This window comes from Mustela lutreola, chromosome 16 (genome assembly GCF_030435805.1).
Source record: "Mustela lutreola isolate mMusLut2 chromosome 16, mMusLut2.pri, whole genome shotgun sequence".
Lineage (NCBI taxonomy): Eukaryota > Metazoa > Chordata > Mammalia > Carnivora > Mustelidae > Mustela > Mustela lutreola.
The window spans coordinates 48,222,551-48,239,543 of record NC_081305.1 but is presented as its reverse complement, the minus strand read 5'-3'; the positions used below and the strand labels follow the sequence as shown (position 1 = coordinate 48,239,543).

The 16,993-nt window shown below is 47.6% G+C and overlaps 1 protein-coding gene across 4 annotated transcripts; it reads left to right on the top strand.

Annotated features, from left to right (window-relative positions):
• The first annotated feature begins 3,625 nt into the window (after positions 1-3,625).
• On the top strand, positions 3,626-12,666 carry ZNF304 (zinc finger protein 304). 4 transcript variants are annotated; one of them, XR_009348708.1, is made up of 4 exons: positions 3,626-4,074; positions 6,130-6,256; positions 8,076-10,030; positions 11,800-12,666. XR_009348708.1 is itself a non-coding variant. In XM_059152303.1 (3 exons), the coding sequence occupies exons 2-3, from the start codon at positions 6,223-6,225 to the stop codon at positions 9,896-9,898; spliced, it is 1,857 nt and encodes a 618-aa protein (XP_059008286.1). In that variant the 5' UTR covers positions 3,626-3,898; positions 6,130-6,222; the 3' UTR covers positions 9,899-11,685. The 4 variants fall into 4 exon arrangements, 2 of the variants coding, with proteins under 2 accessions (XP_059008286.1, XP_059008285.1); XR_009348707.1 differs by having other exon boundaries at positions 8,076-10,388; XM_059152303.1 differs by lacking the exon at positions 11,800-12,666 and having other exon boundaries at positions 3,626-3,898; positions 8,076-11,685.
• The last annotated feature ends 4,327 nt before the right edge of the window (positions 12,667-16,993 follow it).

Genomic DNA, 16,993 nt, shown 5'->3' with positions numbered 1-16,993 from the left:
TGACACCACGCACATAGCTCTTGATAGGGACATGCCTGAACAAATTACATGCCACAAACTGAAGGAAAACACAGCAATGAAAACTACTGCTTCACTCTACAGTGTGGGTGAATCTCCTAGAAAAAGACAGTGAGTGGCAGTAATACCCATCAGAGATAAAGTAGTATGTGCCGTGACCTTGTAGGAAGGTCAAAAAACAGATGAACCTAGTATGTGGTGAGAAAGGACAGTCATGGTCCTCTTTGTGCAGGGCTGCCAAGAGCGCCCTATGTCTTTGTGTGGGTGCGGTTTATACGTGTGTTGACAGGCAAATACTTGTCAAGCCACACACTTAAGGTGTGTCCATTTTATCTTCTCGAAATTACACATGTAGAAAAAAAGATAGATAAATACCGGTGCACAGCCCACAGCATAAAAAAGAGCATAAGCAAGACTGGAATTTCGTTATGAACCTCACAGCTTACACATCCCATTCTACACCTCAGAGGAATCCTTTGTCCAGAAAGTTTGCTTTACTAATTCTTTTAAATTCATAGTTGGACACCTTGCATATGTATCACTAATAATAAATACATTTTATGCTTGATATTGAAATCTGTATGAATGGAATCAGTGTGCTTTTCTTTGCTGTGGATTTCTTTTAAAGATTTTATTTATTTATTTGACAGACAGAGATCACAAGTAGCCAGAGAGGCAGGCAGAGAGAGAGGGGGAAGCAAGCTCCCTGCCAAGCAAAGAGCCTGATGTGGGGCTCAATCCCAGGACCCTGAGATGACCTGAGCCGAAGGCGGAGGCTTAACCCACTGAGCCACCCTGGTGCCCCTGCTGTGGATTTTTAAAAAGCATTTGTGAGATGAATGTATTACTTGTTATTTATCATACTTTAAAATATATGTGTTTTTTTAAGATTTTATTTATTTATTTGACAGACAGAGATCACAAGTAGGCAGAGAGGCAGGCAGAGAGAGAGGGGGAAGCAGCCTCCCTGCTGAGCAGAGAGCCTGATGCGGGGCTCGATCCCAGGACTCTGGGACCACGACCTGAGCCGAAGGCAGAGGCTTTAACCCACTGAGCCACCCAGGTGCCCCAATATATGTGCTTTAAACTATTAAATGTACCTACAGAATTTTATTAAACACATCTCTAAAGAATACATAGGGATGTCAGGGTGGGTGCCTGCATGGCTCAGTTATTAGGCATCTGCCTTCACCTCAGGCCATAATCCCAGGACCTGGGATAGAGCCTTGCATCAGGCTCCCTGCCCAGTGGGGGGGGTCTGTTTCTTCTTCCTCTGGTCCTCCTCCCAACCTGTGTTCCCTCTCTCAAATAAATAAAGAAAATCTCTTTTTTAAAAAAAATATTTTATTTATTAGAGAGAGGGAGAGAGAAAACAAGCAGGGAGAGCAGGAGAAGGAGAAGCAGGCTTCCCGCTGAGCAGGGAGGCTGATGTGGGGCTTGATCCCAGGACCCTGGAATCATGACCTGAGCCGAAGGCAGACGCTTAACGACTGAGTCACCCAGGCGCCACAAATAAAATCTTTTATTAAAAAAAGATTTTATTTATTCATTTGACACAGAGAGAGAAAGAGCGATCACAAGTAGGCAGAGAGGCAGGCAGAGAGAGAGGGAGAAGCAGGCTCCCTGCCAAGCAGAGAGCTCGATGCAGGGCTCGATCCCAGGACCCTGTTTTTATTTTACAGAGAGATAGAGGGAGAGTACAAGTAGGCAGAGCAGCAGGCAGAGGGAAAGGGAGGAGCAGGCCCTCCACTGAGCAGGGAACCGGACACCAGGCTCTATCCCACGACACTGGCATCATGACCTGACTTGAAGTCAGTCACTCAACTAATTGAGCTACCCAGGAGCCCCATGGTGCCTTTTTAAAAATTACATGCACCTAAAGGTATACACATATGTTTTAAGTAAAAATTCTAACCATTGGGCGCCTGGGTGGCTCAGTGGGTTAAGCCGCTGCCTTCGGCTGGGGTCATGATCTCAGAGTCCTGGGATCGAGTCCCGCATGGGGCTCTCTGCTCAGCAGGGAACCTGCTTCCTCCTCTTTCTCTCTCTGCCTGCCTCTCTGCCTACTTGTGATGTCTCTCTGTCAAAAAAAAAAAAAAAAAAAAAAAAAAAAATTCTAACCATCACCTATGATGCTACTATGATGTCCCTGACATCCTCCTACAGCAGTGTATGTGAGAACTTTGTGATGACGATGAATAAAAAGAATAACAGCTTGTATGTATTTAGCCCTAGGCCCTGTGTTAAGCACTTATCATCTCATTTCCCACGACATAGGTTGTACTATTTTCCCATTTTAGTCTTTAAATTGGGGGGGGGGGGGTAGTCATGACTGTAAAGTTTTTCCAGCGAGATAAACACACCAGGCGAGGTAGGCACAAGGCAAGATTTATTAAACGCACTCTCTGGCGAAGTTTCAGGGCTCAGAAGAAGGGGAGCCAGGAAAGTTTCACTGGGAGGAGGTGGGTACCCTCGGGCGAGGTTCCGCAACTCTGGAAGGCAGAGTGGGGAAAGTCGCAAACGAGGCAGGGAGAAGGGGGCTTTTAAGGGGTCTCGAAGGGAGTTCAGGGGACTTTTGGCAAGTTTCCCTTATTTGGATTTTTCGCCTGCTTGTCGGGGTCCCATTGGTCCACTGGAGCCTGGAGCAGGGCTCTCAGATTCCCGCTTGTCAGGGTCCCATTGGTCCATGGGGGCCGAGGGCGGGGGGGCAGGGGGCTGGGGGGAGGGGCGTGTTCCAGATTCCTGCTTGGGTCTTTGCTCTCCTGTTGGAGCTCAGGTTTTGTGGCGGGAACGTTCACCATCTTAAGTAGCCCTTTCTTTCTGCCAGCCCAACAATGACTTTTTTTTTTTTTTTTTTTAAGATTTTATTTATTTGACACAGAGAAAGAGCACAAGCAGGCGGAGCAGCAGGCAGAGGGAGAAGCAGGCTCTTCACGGAGCAGGGAGCCCAATGCGGGATAGATCCCAGAACCCTGGGATCATGATGTGAGCTGAAGATGGATGCTTAGCTTAACCGACTGAGCCAGCCGGGTGCCGGGTCAAGACTTGTTTCAAGAGAGTTCGGGTTCTCAAGGTTAAACCAGGGCCCCGCCCGCTGTGTCTACTGTGTCGTAGGTTGGGTCAGAGAACTCTGATTCTCATTAAGTTCACAGGTGATGATGATACTGCCTGTCTGGGGCTTACATTTGAGGAATCAACGAATTAGGGAACATTTAATGATCCTACACAAAGGCCCCACAAGCGAGGCATTTTCATTATTCAATTTAAACTTCAGTCCCCAAAGCTCAGAGAGGTGAAGCAGGTCCCCCAGGATTAAAGACTGAACCGCGTGCAGGAGATCTCTGAGTAGGTGGCTTCGTCCCAGGTGACCACAGAAATATGGGTGCGTCCCCTTTAAGAGAAGCTTGGGCACTTCCGGACAGTATTCCTCCCTTATCTTTCTTCTCCTGTCTTTGCTGCCACCTGGAAAAACCCGGAAAAGGACCACTGCCTCGGTGGTGCAGTGTACCAACTACATTACCCAGAAATCTGTGCTCGCCGCATCGACGCCGCGCCTATGACTGCCCGGAAAAGATGCGTTGCCCGCCGCCCGGCTCGGCTGAGGAGGGACTTCCGGCGCCGCCATCGTGACGTCTTTTGCTTGTGCCGGCAGTATCCGGCCGGGTGGTAAAGGCTCCGGGACCCGGGCGGGTCCGCTTCCCACGCGGCTCTTCGGAACCGAGGAAGGAAGGACGATAATACGCGCCTTTGTTGCCCTCCATGAGCGCCGTCGTGGGGCCGGCTGCCTTGCGCGCAAGTGTCCCCTGGAGCTGCGCCCTTCCCGAGGCCTTCGCGTCCGCACTCTGTCCCCGTACGCCCCCGGCCGCGGCGCCCTAAGCCTGTGCGTACCTTCACTCAGGGGCGACGGGCTCGGAGGGCGGACCGAGGTCTCCCCGCCTCGTGGACCTCCGGGGTTCTGGCTGAGTCCGCAGGGCCTGCTCGGTTTGCCCGCTTCTCACGACCCGGTTCTGTTAGCGGGGTCCGGTGGCGGCCCTGGCGCTGATGGACGAGGCTCAGGTGAGCAGAGGGTTCCTCAGGCCTCACCGACTCGGATGTAGGGGGTGGCGTGTTCAAGGACCCTCCTCGCTTTGCCTTCAGCGCTTCCTTCTGTCGAGCGTGAAGGCGGCGAAGGGCGGTCACTTCCGGCAGGTATGTGGCGGGGTCCCTGGTGCCCGCGTGGATGGGGTGAGTTGTGCAAGAGTTTCCAAGGTGTAGGAGCCAACTGGCACAAATATTTGGGGTGGAGATGAATTCGGAGTGTCCCAGGAACCGGAGGTCCCTGTGACATCTGGTGAGGACACACAGCGGGTGGTCAGGCGTCGGGCCTGGAATGGCCGCCGGAGGAGCTCGGCTTATGTTCTGATGGTAGTGGGAGCCATGGAAGATTCGGAACAAAGACGGAGGTGGCCTGGCTCAGGTGTTAACAGACTCCTTCTGGTTGCAGAGTGGAAAGTGGGGGGACATTGGTCTGGGCAGGAAGACCAGAGTGGAGCTTACCTCAGTAGACCGGGTGAGAGTGTTAAATGGTGGGTGGACCAGAGTGGGGGCAGTGGAGCTTAGAGAAGTGTAGGAGTTTAGTATCTACTTTTAAAGTAGGGCCCAATAGGCGTTCTGATGAGACATAGTGATACTCCGGGACTCTTTACTTTTGCCTCTGTCTGCATTGGTTTTCTGGGCACCCGAAGCTGGGGGTGTGGGGGTGGGGGGTGGTCATTTCTAGCCCAGCGATCTGAATCCAGGCTGAGTGTTATGTAGAGAGGTTCCTACTTCTGGCAGCCAATTGGATGAGGACCGAGGGGTGTATTGGGCCCAGAACAGCGTTGTGCAAATGCTGGGAGGTAAGATTGAGTTGGGTGTCCTCAAGGAACTGCAGATCTTAGTTGTCTCTTGGGAGTAGGGTCAGAAGGCAGACAGGCATGGCAGGCTGAGGAGCTGGGCCTCATTCTGAGGGTGCTGAAAGGCATGGGAGATTTGGAGCAGTAGAGAGAGGTGACCTGATTCAGATTTTAATGGACCTCCTTCAGCTGCTCTCTGGCTGAGAACAGAGCCGTGGGTGTGAGGGGTCACCTGCTGCAGTAGTCTGTGAGTGTTGATGGTGACTGGCCCAGAGAGGTGGCTGAGGAGGGGAGACATGTTGGTGGATTTTGTATCTGTTTTGTAAGCAGGGTAACCAGATTTTCTGGTGTGAAGGGTGAATGAGAGAAAGGGATGAGTTGTGGGTGACCCTGCGGGTGGGGGGGTGTCTGGTTTTTTTATTTTGTTTTCCTTACTGGTTGAGTGATGGAAATGTCATCACCTGAGATAGGGAAGCTGGAAGCAGGAGTAATTGTCTGGGGTTCTGTTGGGAGGTAGGTTTTTCTCATGTTTAGTTTGAAAAGTCCCAGAAATTCCTTAGTTGACACATTGGGCTGGATGCAGGTTTTTCATACTGGCAGAGGTACTGGTTGCAGAAGTTGCAAAGGTGGTGGCCAGTATGTGGAAGGGGGTGGAGCTGTGGATTACATTTAGGAGGGAGTATCTCTAGGTCATGGCAGCAGTGCAGTTAATAACAAGAAAGTTGAAACTTGGGACCAAGGACTGGGTCTCTTGCTTAGGCGCTGGGTGACAGTGGTGCCTGTAACAAAGATAAAAGAGCACTCTCCCCGGGGTTGTGCCCTGTAGGTGCATATGTTGTGGGCCGGAAGACTGGTGGTCGTGATGGCGGTTCCAGCTGGGAAGAAGGGGTGGTTCAAAAAATGGTGTACGTGTTGGGAGAAGTGTGAACAGATGGCCTCAAGGTCGTGTCTGGGAGGCATGGTCTGGAGGACAGCAAGAGAACTGGCTAGCCAGAGAGTTGGTGCCCTTCCCGGCAGACCCATATCTTACACGGTATCTGTCTGCCCACCTGCCTGGCTCTGGGTGGCTCGCAGTGATCAGACAAGACAGGAGGGGAGAGCAGGCACTGGTGGCGCCAAAACCTGCTATCTCATGTGAGGTGGGAGGCCAAGAGGAGAGGCACCAGGGGTGGTTGTGTGAGTGGATCAACTGGGGGCCCCTGCTGCCTGTGAGCTCAACTGTCCCCCCTTGTGACAGGGCTGTGTGACCTTCGAGGATGTGTTCGTGTACTTCTCCCGGGAGGAGTGGGAGCTCCTTGAGGAAGCCCAGAGACTCCTGTATCGTGATGTGATGCTGGAGAACTTCACACTTGTGGTCTCGCTGGGTAAGTCCCTGCTTTGTCTATTGGTATATGGCAAATTACCCCGAAATTTACTGGCTTAAAACAGTAAACATTCATTGTTTGAGTATCGGGAACCTGGTCACAACTTACCTGGGCACTTTTTGCTAGACTCATGCCGTTTCAGTCAAGCTGCCAGCCAGGGCTCTGTTCTCATCTGAAGGCCAGCCAAGAAGAATCCACTTACAAATCCAGTCATGTGGTTGTTTGCAAGATTTAGTTTCTTGTGGTTTGTTGCACTGTGGGAATTAGTTCCTCTCTGGCTTGGCCAGTGGCCTCAGTTCCTTGTCATGTTGGCCTTTCTGTAGTGTAGCTCCTAATAGGGAGGCTGCCTTCCCTCTGAGCTAGTGAGTCAGAGCGAATGCCCAGAATGGAATCTGACCTTTTTCTAACCTGACCTTCAAAGTGACATCCCATTGTCCTTAGATATGGGTCAGGCAGTCCTGCCTACAGGCAGAGGAAGAGGCTTACACAAGGGCAGCAGAGCGGGAAGTGGACATTCTCGGGGCCATCTTAAAGGCTGCCTTTCACAGGTCCTCTTGTTCCCTCCAGTGTCCCCCGGTTTGGTTATTCCCTGTTCTCTAGAGCCAACTCAGTGATTCTTCTCCCTCCCTTCTTTGGTTCCCAGAGTAGGGAGGGCTGTGGGTGCCAGGGCTGTGCATGCCAGGGCTGGGATGTGTGCAGTGTCCCCTCGCCTGCAGGGCAGATCCAGCACTTTCTGCCCAAAGTCCGGCAGGAGTGGGTTTGGGGCTCGCGGCATTTTCAGTCTGTTCAACAGGTTCAGCGTGGCTTGTGCACTGCCTGGCCACGTAACTGTCTGGATCCATGGTGCTTCGGTGTCCCAGCTGCTGGCCCTTGTCACGTAGTTGACATTCCTGGGGCCTGAGCACTCTAGGAGTTACAGAAGCTGTCATGGTCATTGCTCATGAATGTCTCGGGCTGTTCTGCTTCGAGGTTCTTTTCTTTAACACTGAATTTTCTTCTCTGTGTGTGGGGTCTTCCTGGGCCATTCATCTGCCCTGTGTTTTCTTGACAACTTTACATCCTATGTAGTGGCCCAGTTGGAGAGGGTCAGAAAGCCCTTTGTGTCTGACATCACTCCAGCCGCAGGGAGAGAGACCCAGAGGGGCCTGGCCCAGCAGAATGGGAGCTGGAGGAGTGGTGCGTTAGTACTGGTTTCAGATCATACGTTCAGCCTACTTTGTGTTCACCAATGGTTTTTTTTTGTTGTTGTTGTTGTTTTGTTTTGCCAAGGCCTATAGCGGTATTCCATTTCTGCCTTTCCTTCCCCATTCTTGGCACTTTGTCCACCTGTAATTCTCTTCTGTCTTCCATCTCTTGACTCTTTCCTCTCTTCTATGGCTTCTGTGTCTCATTCATTCTTCTCTGCTCTGCAGCACCAGCTACTTAAATGTGCAAGGAGTTGTGCAGTGATCCTTACATAGTCCTTAAGAACCAGCTGCTTATTCACAGTCAGATTTTCCTGGGCCTGGACATGTCTTTCTGCGCAGAGCTCAGCTGGCACTGGCAGCCAAGGCCCTACTCCCTGGAGGAGTGATCCGGACTCCCCTCCTCTGTGTGCTGTGTGCCGTACCACCGTTGTCTCTACCCACCTATTCTCCTTACTGTGACCTTCAGAGGCCTGGTACTTCCAGTGGGCCTTTCCTTACCCTGATCCTGGCTCCCTGGTCCCACCAGCAAGCCAGTGCTCTCATTCTTCGGCATTTCACACACACGTAAGTGAGGGGGCTGCTGCTGTCCACTAAAGTCATTGTGTACCTCACCAGCATCTTCTTGCTTTCAGGTCGTTGGCGTGAAACAGATAATGAGGAGACTCTTTCTGAGCAGAGCATTTCTGTGGGAGTGTCGCAGCTCGGGACTCCTGAGTCGGGTGCATTTATCCAGAAAGCCCACCCATGTGAGGTGTGTGACCCACTCTTAAAAGACATCTTGCACTTGGCTGAACACCAGGGATCACAGCCCTTGCAGAGACTGTACGCACGTGGCCCATGTGGGAGAGGATTCTCGTTCAGTGCAGACTTTCACCAGCACCACAAGCGATACAGTGAAGAGGATCTCTTCAGAGTGGATGCTGGTGGGGCCTCACACAGGAAGAACTGTGCAGCCCACATGTTATGGAGACCCCTTACTTGCAAGGAGGAAGGGATGGACTTGCTGGACATCTCTGGTCTCTTCCATTGCCAGACCGCTGGCAGTGGGATGATTCCACACAACAGGACCGAGTTCATGGCAACTTTCCCACACAGCACCAGTCTTGGCCCACACCAGGGAGACCAGGATGGACTGGTGCTTTTCAGCTGCACTGACAGTGCGAAGGGCTTCCTGAATACCTTTACTCTCCGTGACAACCAGGTAATTCGTACTGAAGTAAGACCCTGTAGATGCCAACCGTGTGGGAATCTCTCCAAGGAGAAATCAGCACTTATTAATCACAGGAAAGTTCACAGTGGAGAAATATCACATGTGTGTAAAGAGTGTGGGAAGGGTTTCATTCACTCGTCTCACTTAAAAATGCACCAGAAATTTCACGCTGGAAAAAGACATTACACATGCAGTGAGTGCGGGAAAGCCTTCAGTCGGAAAGACACACTTGTTCAGCACCAGAGAGTTCACACTGGAGAAAGGTCTTACGACTGCAGTGAGTGTGGAAAGGCCTACAGCAGAAGTTCCCACCTTGTTCAACACCAGAGAATTCACACTGGCGAAAGGCCTTATAAGTGCAGTGAGTGTGGAAAAGCCTTCAGCCGCAAAGACACACTTGTGCAGCACCAGAGATTTCACACGGGAGAGAGACCTTACGAGTGCAGCGAATGTGGGAAATTCTTTAGCCAGAGCTCCCACCTTATTGAGCACTGGCGGATTCACACTGGGGCAAGGCCTTACGAGTGCATTGAATGTGGAAAGTTCTTTAGCCATAACTCGAGCCTCATTAAACATCGGAGAGTGCACACAGGAGCAAGGTCCTACGTGTGCAGCAAATGTGGGAAAGCTTTCAGCTGCAAAGACACTCTTGTTCAGCACCAGATAATTCACACCGGCGCAAGGCCTTATGAGTGCAGTGAGTGTGGGAAAGCCTTCAGCCGTAAAGACACTCTTGTGCAACACCAGAAAATCCACACTGGAGAAAGGCCTTATGAGTGTGGTGAATGTGGGAAATTTTTTAGCCATAGCTCCAACCTTATTGTACACCAGAGAATTCACACTGGAGCGAAGCCTTATGAGTGCAGTGAATGCGGAAAATGCTTTAGCCACAATTCCAGCCTCATTCTACACCAGAGAGTTCACACTGGCGCAAGGCCTTATGTGTGCAGTGAATGTGGGAAAGCCTACATTAGTAGCTCCCACCTTGTTCAGCACAAGAAGGTTCACACTGGAGCAAGACCTTATGAATGCAGTGAATGTGGGAAATTCTTTAGCCGAAACTCTAGCCTCATTCTACATCAGCGGGTTCACACTGGGGAAAAGCCATACGTGTGCAGCGAATGTGGGAAAGCCTACAGTAGAAGTTCCCATCTTGTTCGGCACCAGAAAGTTCACACTGGAGAAAAGTCTTATGAGTGCGGCAGTTTTGGTGGTCCTTTAGCTACATCTCTTAAACTTGTTTAGTTCCAGAAAGCTCACAATAGAGAAAGGCCTTATGAATGTAGAAAATGTTCCATCTCCTTGTTCAGCCTGATAGGATTCACACCAGAGAAAATATCTGCAAGTACCCTTTGTGAGGGAACCAGCAGCCAGCAGGTGAGCCTCGTCCATTCGTACAGGTATCATGGGGACAGTCCCAGTCAGAACCGCATAGATGGGAAGCTTTCGTGAGGCGCTTTGTACTTTCTGAACCATCCAGGGCTCTTGACAGAGTTCTGTCACCACCAGTGCCTGTGGCGGAAGCCATCCAGTTGCTCCCAGCTGTCCAAGGTCCCACAGTGTGTTGTCAGTCACTCCTGTTCTCTGGAGTGAATCATGAGTGTTCTGAGCCCAGTGAGGCCCTCACTTCCTCCTCCATAACTGGATTCTGAGTGGACATGATCCTGCTCTTGCCAGAAGGATCTGAACTGGAGTCTGCTGGGATTTCCAGACAAGATTTCTCTTCATGAACAAGGTTGACTGTAAATATAACCACCACAAACTCATTTGTCTTCTTCTAATTCACTCAACTTTAGAACTGCTTATCTCATGCTGGTCTGATCTGTGCAGTGACACAGGCCTGCTGTGGCAGTCTTTACCATTGTGTGTGTGGTGGGGTCTGTTTGCTGTGTGTAGTGGATTAAGAAAAAGTTGGGTTCTTCCACCGTGAAGGGAAGAGCGCCTCTTGTCTGCACCAACTTCTTGTGCCTCAGAAGGGTTAGCAGGATGGCAGAGAACAGCTCTCAGTCTAGCTAGCCTAATTTGTATTGTGCTCAAGGCTTGCTAGAAAAAAGCAAAGCACTTTGTGTGCCTCAGCATATGGTCTGGAAGGCAAGATTTCCTGGGAGTCCAGAGTTCATTTCTGAGGAGGGCATAGTTGGTGTGAAGATCTCCAGTGCTTCTGGAAACATGAATTGGGTCTCTTGTTCCTAGGGAATGTCCCATATTCCCCAGCACTTCTGAGGGATTTCTGTTTCCTAGATCTGCATAGGAGCCAGTCCCTGATGTCCAGAATCCCCTAGGCAAGTGTCACTGACTGGAAGGCCCATAGGGCAAGGCGGGGCTCATAATTGGTACAGAAACACTGAGATAGTGGAGTGGGGCTGAATGTGGCCAATGAGAGGCTATGTGTCTCTTGTAGCAGAGGCATCTGCAGATGTCCCTGTGATTTTTGTGGGATGAGAATGTAGAAATTCTCTGGACCCTCAGACATCTGTATCTCCTGTGGCCAGGACCACTTTCAGTGTTGAAAGGTTTGTGGATTCCTGTATCTGCCTGGGCTGTTGGTGTTGAGGCCATCACTACACAGTCAGGAACCTCAGCATGGACAAAAGAGAGATCCAAGGGTAGGGCTTCTCTGACCCAGCTAGCATTGCTAGTGACCGGAGAGGACGTGGATTGCATTGCTCTCTGGTTTTTGCTGACATTCAGGCGGGGTTCATCCTCCTAAATTGGGAGAGGGATGTGGGAGAACGAAGACAGTTGGCAGATGGGACTTTCTAAGAGCGATGGTAAATAGGGACTTGATGGGCAACACTTAGTTCTCAAAAACATCATTGCAGTGTGATTGACATGAAATGAACTGCACACATGAAAGTGTGAAATGTGCCATGTTTCAGCATGTGTATATGCCTGTGAAACCATAATCACAGTGAACATAATGAATGTATTCGACACAACCAGAAGCTTCCTTGTGTCCCTTTATAATGCTTTTATCTCAGTCTTTCTAATACCCTTTCCCATAATTCATGAACAACAAGCATTTTCTAGAATTTTTGTGTGGACAGAATCATTCAGTATATACACTGGGGGGAGTGGGGGCTGTAGCCCTTCTCACCGTCCATAGCAGTTTAGAGATGACTGCGTCTCATTGCCTGTCTCCGTAGGCCGTTCACTTGTGCTGTGGAGGGTTTCTCCGTTGTATGCAGAGGCCACTCCTGTTTCTCGTCCGTTCAGCTGTCAGTGGATGCTTGGGTTGTTCCTGGTGTCGGACTGTTCCAAAGAAAGCTGCTCTGAAGATCTCTGTGCAAGTTACCACTTGATAACATGTCGCTATATGAATGTGCCAGTTTGTCTCTCTTTTCACCCACTGAGGGACGTCCTGGCTGCTTCCAAGTTTGGCACTTAGGAGTAAACCTGCAGTGTACATTGTGTGTAGGTTTTGTGTGGATTTAAGTTTTCATCTCTTGGGTTCTAGCCAAGGAGTGTGATTACTGGATTATGTAATAAGAGTATGTTTAGATTTGTAAGAAACTTTTTTTTTTAAAGATTTTATTTATTTGAGAGAGAGTGCACAGTGGGGGGAAGGGCAGAGGGAGAAGCAGACCCCCCCACTGAGCAGGAAGCCTGATGTGGTCTTGACTCCAGGACCCTGGCTTCCTGACGTGAGCCGAAGGTAGATGCTTAACCAGCTGAGCCACCCTGGTGCCCCTGTAAGAAACTGTCTTGCACAGTGGCAGTACATTTCACATTCCCACCAGCAGTGAATGAGAGTCTCTGTTGCTCCCCATCCACATCAGCATTTGGTTGGTGTCAGTGTTTTGGAATTCGGCCATTGTGATAGGTGTGTAATGGTAAGCCATTGTTGCTTTAATTTGAAATTCCCTAACGGCAAACGAGTATCATTTTTGTATTCATATTTCATATCAAACTGTCTTTTGCAGAGCAGAATTTTAATTTTAGTCAAGTTCAAATCACCCAGTTTTTCTCAAGGATTGTATTTGGTGTTGTATATAAAGCATTGCCAAATCCAAGGTCATCTGCATTTTGTTCAACGTTACCGTCTAGGTGTTCTGTAGTTTTGTGTTTTGCATTTAGGTCTGTTATCCATTTTGAGAAAATATTTGTGCAAGTATAAATTCTATATCTAGATCATATTTTTTAAAAGATTTGGGGCGCCTGGGTGGCTCAGTGGGGTAAAGCCTCTGCCTTCAGCTCAGGTCGTGATCCCAGGGTCCTGGGATCGAGCCTCGTGTCGGGCTCTCTGCTCACCGGGGAGCCTGCTTTCTCCTCTCTCTTGGCCTGCCTCTCTGACTACTTGTAATCTCTGTCTGTCAAATAAATAAATAAAAATCTTAAAAAAAAAAAAAAAGATTTTATTTATCTGAGAGAATACACAAGCCAGGAGAGGAGCAGAGGAAAAGGGAGAAGCAGACTCTCCGATGAGCAGGGCACCCGATGTGGGGCTCAATCCCAGGACCCTGAGATAATGACCTGTGACAAAGGCAGGTGCTTACCCCTTAATCTACTGAGCCTTCCAGGTGCTCCTAGATCAGTTTTTTTTTTTTTAAACATGAGGATGTTCACTAGTTCAAGCACCATTTGGTGAAAAAACTATCTCTACTGAATTGCCTTTACTCCTTTGTCAACAGCCAGTTGCCTGTTTCTGCTGATCTGTTCTTAGACTCTGTTCCAGACTTTTCCATCAATTGAAATAATCCTGTGGGTATGGGGTGGGCTTTGGTTGGGGGTGATTATAGGGTATAACCCATTAGTTGATCTTCAGATGTAAAACTAATCTTGCATTTCCTGGGACAAATCCCACTTGGTCATGATTTGTGCTCCTTTGTGTGTGTTGCCAAGTCAGTTTTCTGATACTTTGTTAGTGTATTTTTTATCTGTATTGATGAGAGAGAACAGTTTTGTAGATTTCTTTTTTTTTTTTTTAAAGATTTTATTTATTTATTTGACACACACAGAGAGAGAACGCAAATAGAGAGGCAGGCAGAGAGAGTGGGGGAAGCAAGCTCCCCGCTGACCAGAGAGCCCGTTGTAGGGCTCCATCCCAGGACCCTGAGACCATGACCTGAGCGGAAGGCAGGGGCTTAACCCACTGAGCCCCCCGGCACCCCTGGTTTTGTAGATTTCTTGTGCTGTCTTTGTGTGACTCTGCTATCAGAGGGATCCTGATCTCAGAAAAAGTTGGGAGTGTTTCCTCCTTTATTTTCTGGAAGGATGGAAGAGTTTTTGAAAGATTAGTGATGGATTTCCTTAAATATTTGCTAGAATTCCTTAGTGAAGGCTCTTGACCTTAGAATTTTTTTGTGGGAAGGCTTTCAATAAATTTTTAGTCAAAATTTGGTTAATGTAGTACTAAGTAGATTTTGTACTTGTGTCAGTTTTGGATAATTGGTGTCCTTTAAGGAATTTTTCCATTTCAACCAAATTGTCCAATTTGGGAAGACAAAGACTTTTTAATATTCCATTTTGATACTTTTATTTTTTTAGGGTGAGTAGTGTCTTTATTCCTGTTTTTGTTAACTTGTTTTCTTTGCCTACCTCACATTTTGTCAATTTTGTTGATCTTTTTGAAAGAACTAATTTTTAAGTTCATGGTTTTTTTAGTTGCAGCATGATTGGCGTACAATATATAAGTCTCAGGTGTACAACCAGCTTCAGTATTCGTGTACATGACAGAATGGTCACCACAGTGGTTAGCATACCAGAAATGGTGTTGTTACAGTATTACTGAGCTGCTCTGCCCATGACATCCCTGTGCCTTATTTCACAATGGGAAGATCGTCTCTCTTGGTCCTCTTTGGCTTTTTCATCTACGCCCATCCCCCTTCCCTTGAGCAACCATCCTTCTCTGTATCTGTGAGGCTGTTTCTGTTTCATTTGTTCTTTTTTTTTTTTTTTTTGCATTTTAGCTTCCACACGTAAGTGAAGTTGTACGGTATTTGTCTTTGTGTGATTTATTTCACTTAGCATCATACTGTCTGGGTCCATCCACGTCTCAAATGGCAGTATTTCATTCTTTTTTATAGCTGAGTCATAAACCACTGTGTGTGTGTGTGTGTGTGTGTGTGTGTGTGTGTGTGTGTATATGGCTAGGTAGATAGATAGTTAGAGAGAACTAAATAGATATGTAACTCCACACACATACCACACCTTTATCCATCTGCTTATCATTGGACATCCCAGTTGCGTCCATGTCGTGGCTGTTGTAATGTTGTGATGACATAGGCGCACATATGGCTTTTTGGATATATGTTTTTGAATGTGTCCTTGGTGCTTCACTTTCTTCAGATAAATGCCTAGAAGTGGGATTTCCAGATCATTTCATATAGTTTCATATGTTTTCCATAGTGGCTGCACTGATTTACATTCCCACCCATGGTACACAACTGTTCCCTTTTCTCCACATCCTTGCTGATACCAACTTCTCATCTTTTTGATAAGGGCTATTCTGACAAGTGTGAGGTGACGCCTCATTATGGTTTGGATTTGGATTTCCCTGACGCTGGTGTTGAACAACTTTTTATGTGCCTGCTGTTCATCTGTGAGTCGTCTTCGGGAAAGATGTTCAGGTCCTCGGCCTATTTTTTTTTTTTTTTTAAGATTTTATTTATTTATTTGACAGAGAGAGATCACAAGTAGGCAGAGAGGCAGGCAGAGAGAGAGAGAGGAGGAAGCAGGCTCCCTGCTGAGCAGAGAGCCCGATGTGGGACTCGATCCTAGGACCCTGAGATCATGACCAGAGCCGAAGGCAACGGCTTAACCCACTGAGCCAACCAGGTGCCCTCCTCGGCCTATTTTTGAGTAGATTTTTATATTGAATTTCTGAGTTCTTCGTATATTTTTTATGTTAGCCCCTTATCAGATGTGTAATTTTGTGAGTATCTTCTCCCATTCAGTGGGTCGCCTTTTCGTTGTTGATCATTTGCTTGCTGTGCAGAAGCTTTTCCATTGGTATCCCATTTGTGTTTTCGCTTTTGTTGTCCTTACCTGAGGAGACATCCAAAAACATATACCCAAAAATATACTGCCTGTGTTTTCTTCTGGGAATTTTATACTTCCAGGTCTTATATTTAAGTCTTTAGCTCATTCTGAGTTCAGTTTTGTATATGGTATAATAAAATGACCCAATTTCACTGTTTTTCATGTAGCTGTCCAGTTTTCCCAACACTGTTTATTCAATATGGTATCTGCTCTTCATTCTGTATTCTTGTCTTTTTGTCATAGATTAATTGACCATGTAAGTGTGGGTTTATTTGTGGGATTTCTGTTCTATTACGTTGTTCTGTGTCTGTTGCTGTGTCAGTACCAGACTATTTTGATTACTATAGATACGTAATATAGTTTGAAATCTGGGAGCCTGGTATCCCAGCTTTTTTCTTCTTCCTTAGGATTCCTTTGACTGTTTGGGGTCCTTTGTGGTTTCATGCAAATTTTAGGATTATTCTGTGACAGATACCATTGGTATTTTGGTAGAGATTGTGTTGAATTTGTAGATTGCCTTGGGTAGTATGGACATTTTAAATGTTAATTTTTCTGGGGCACCTGGGTGGCTCAGTGGGTTAAAGCCTCTGCCTTCAGCTCGGGTCATGATCCCAGGGTCCTGGGATCAAGCCCTGTATCGGGCTCTCTGCTCTGCGGGGAAGCCTGCTTCCTCCTCCTCCTCTCTCTCTCTCTGCCTGCCTCTCTGCCTACTTGGGGTCTCTGTCTGTCAAATAAATAAATACAATCTTTTTTATTTTTTGTTTTTATTTTTTTTTAAAGATTTTATTTATTTATTTGACAGAGAGAGATTACAAGTAGGCATAGAGGCAGGCAGAGAGAGAGAGGAGGAAGCAGGCTCCCTGCTGAGCAGAGAGCCCGATGCGGGACTCGATCCCAGGACCCTGAGATCATGACCTGAGCCGAAGGCAGCAGCTTAACCCACTGAGCCACCCAGGCACCCAATAAAATCTTTTTTAAAAAAAATGTTAATTTTTCTAATCCATGAGTGTGGGTTATCTTTCCATTTATTTGTGTTGTCTTTAATTTCTTTCATCATAGTCTTGGTAGTTTTTAGAGGACAGGCTTTTCACCTCGGTTTAATTTATTACTTGATATTTTATTCTTTTTGATGCAGTTGTAAATTGGATTATTTTCTTAAGTTTTCTTTCAGATAGTTTGTTATTAGTGTATGCAAATGCAACATATTTCTATATATTGATTATGTATCCTGCAAATTTACTGAATTCATTTATTAGTTCCAGTAGTTTTAGGGTGGAGGTTTTAAGGTTTTATATGTGCAGTCGTCATCTGTGACTAGTGACACTTTTACTTCTTTCCAATTTGCATGCCTCTTGTTTC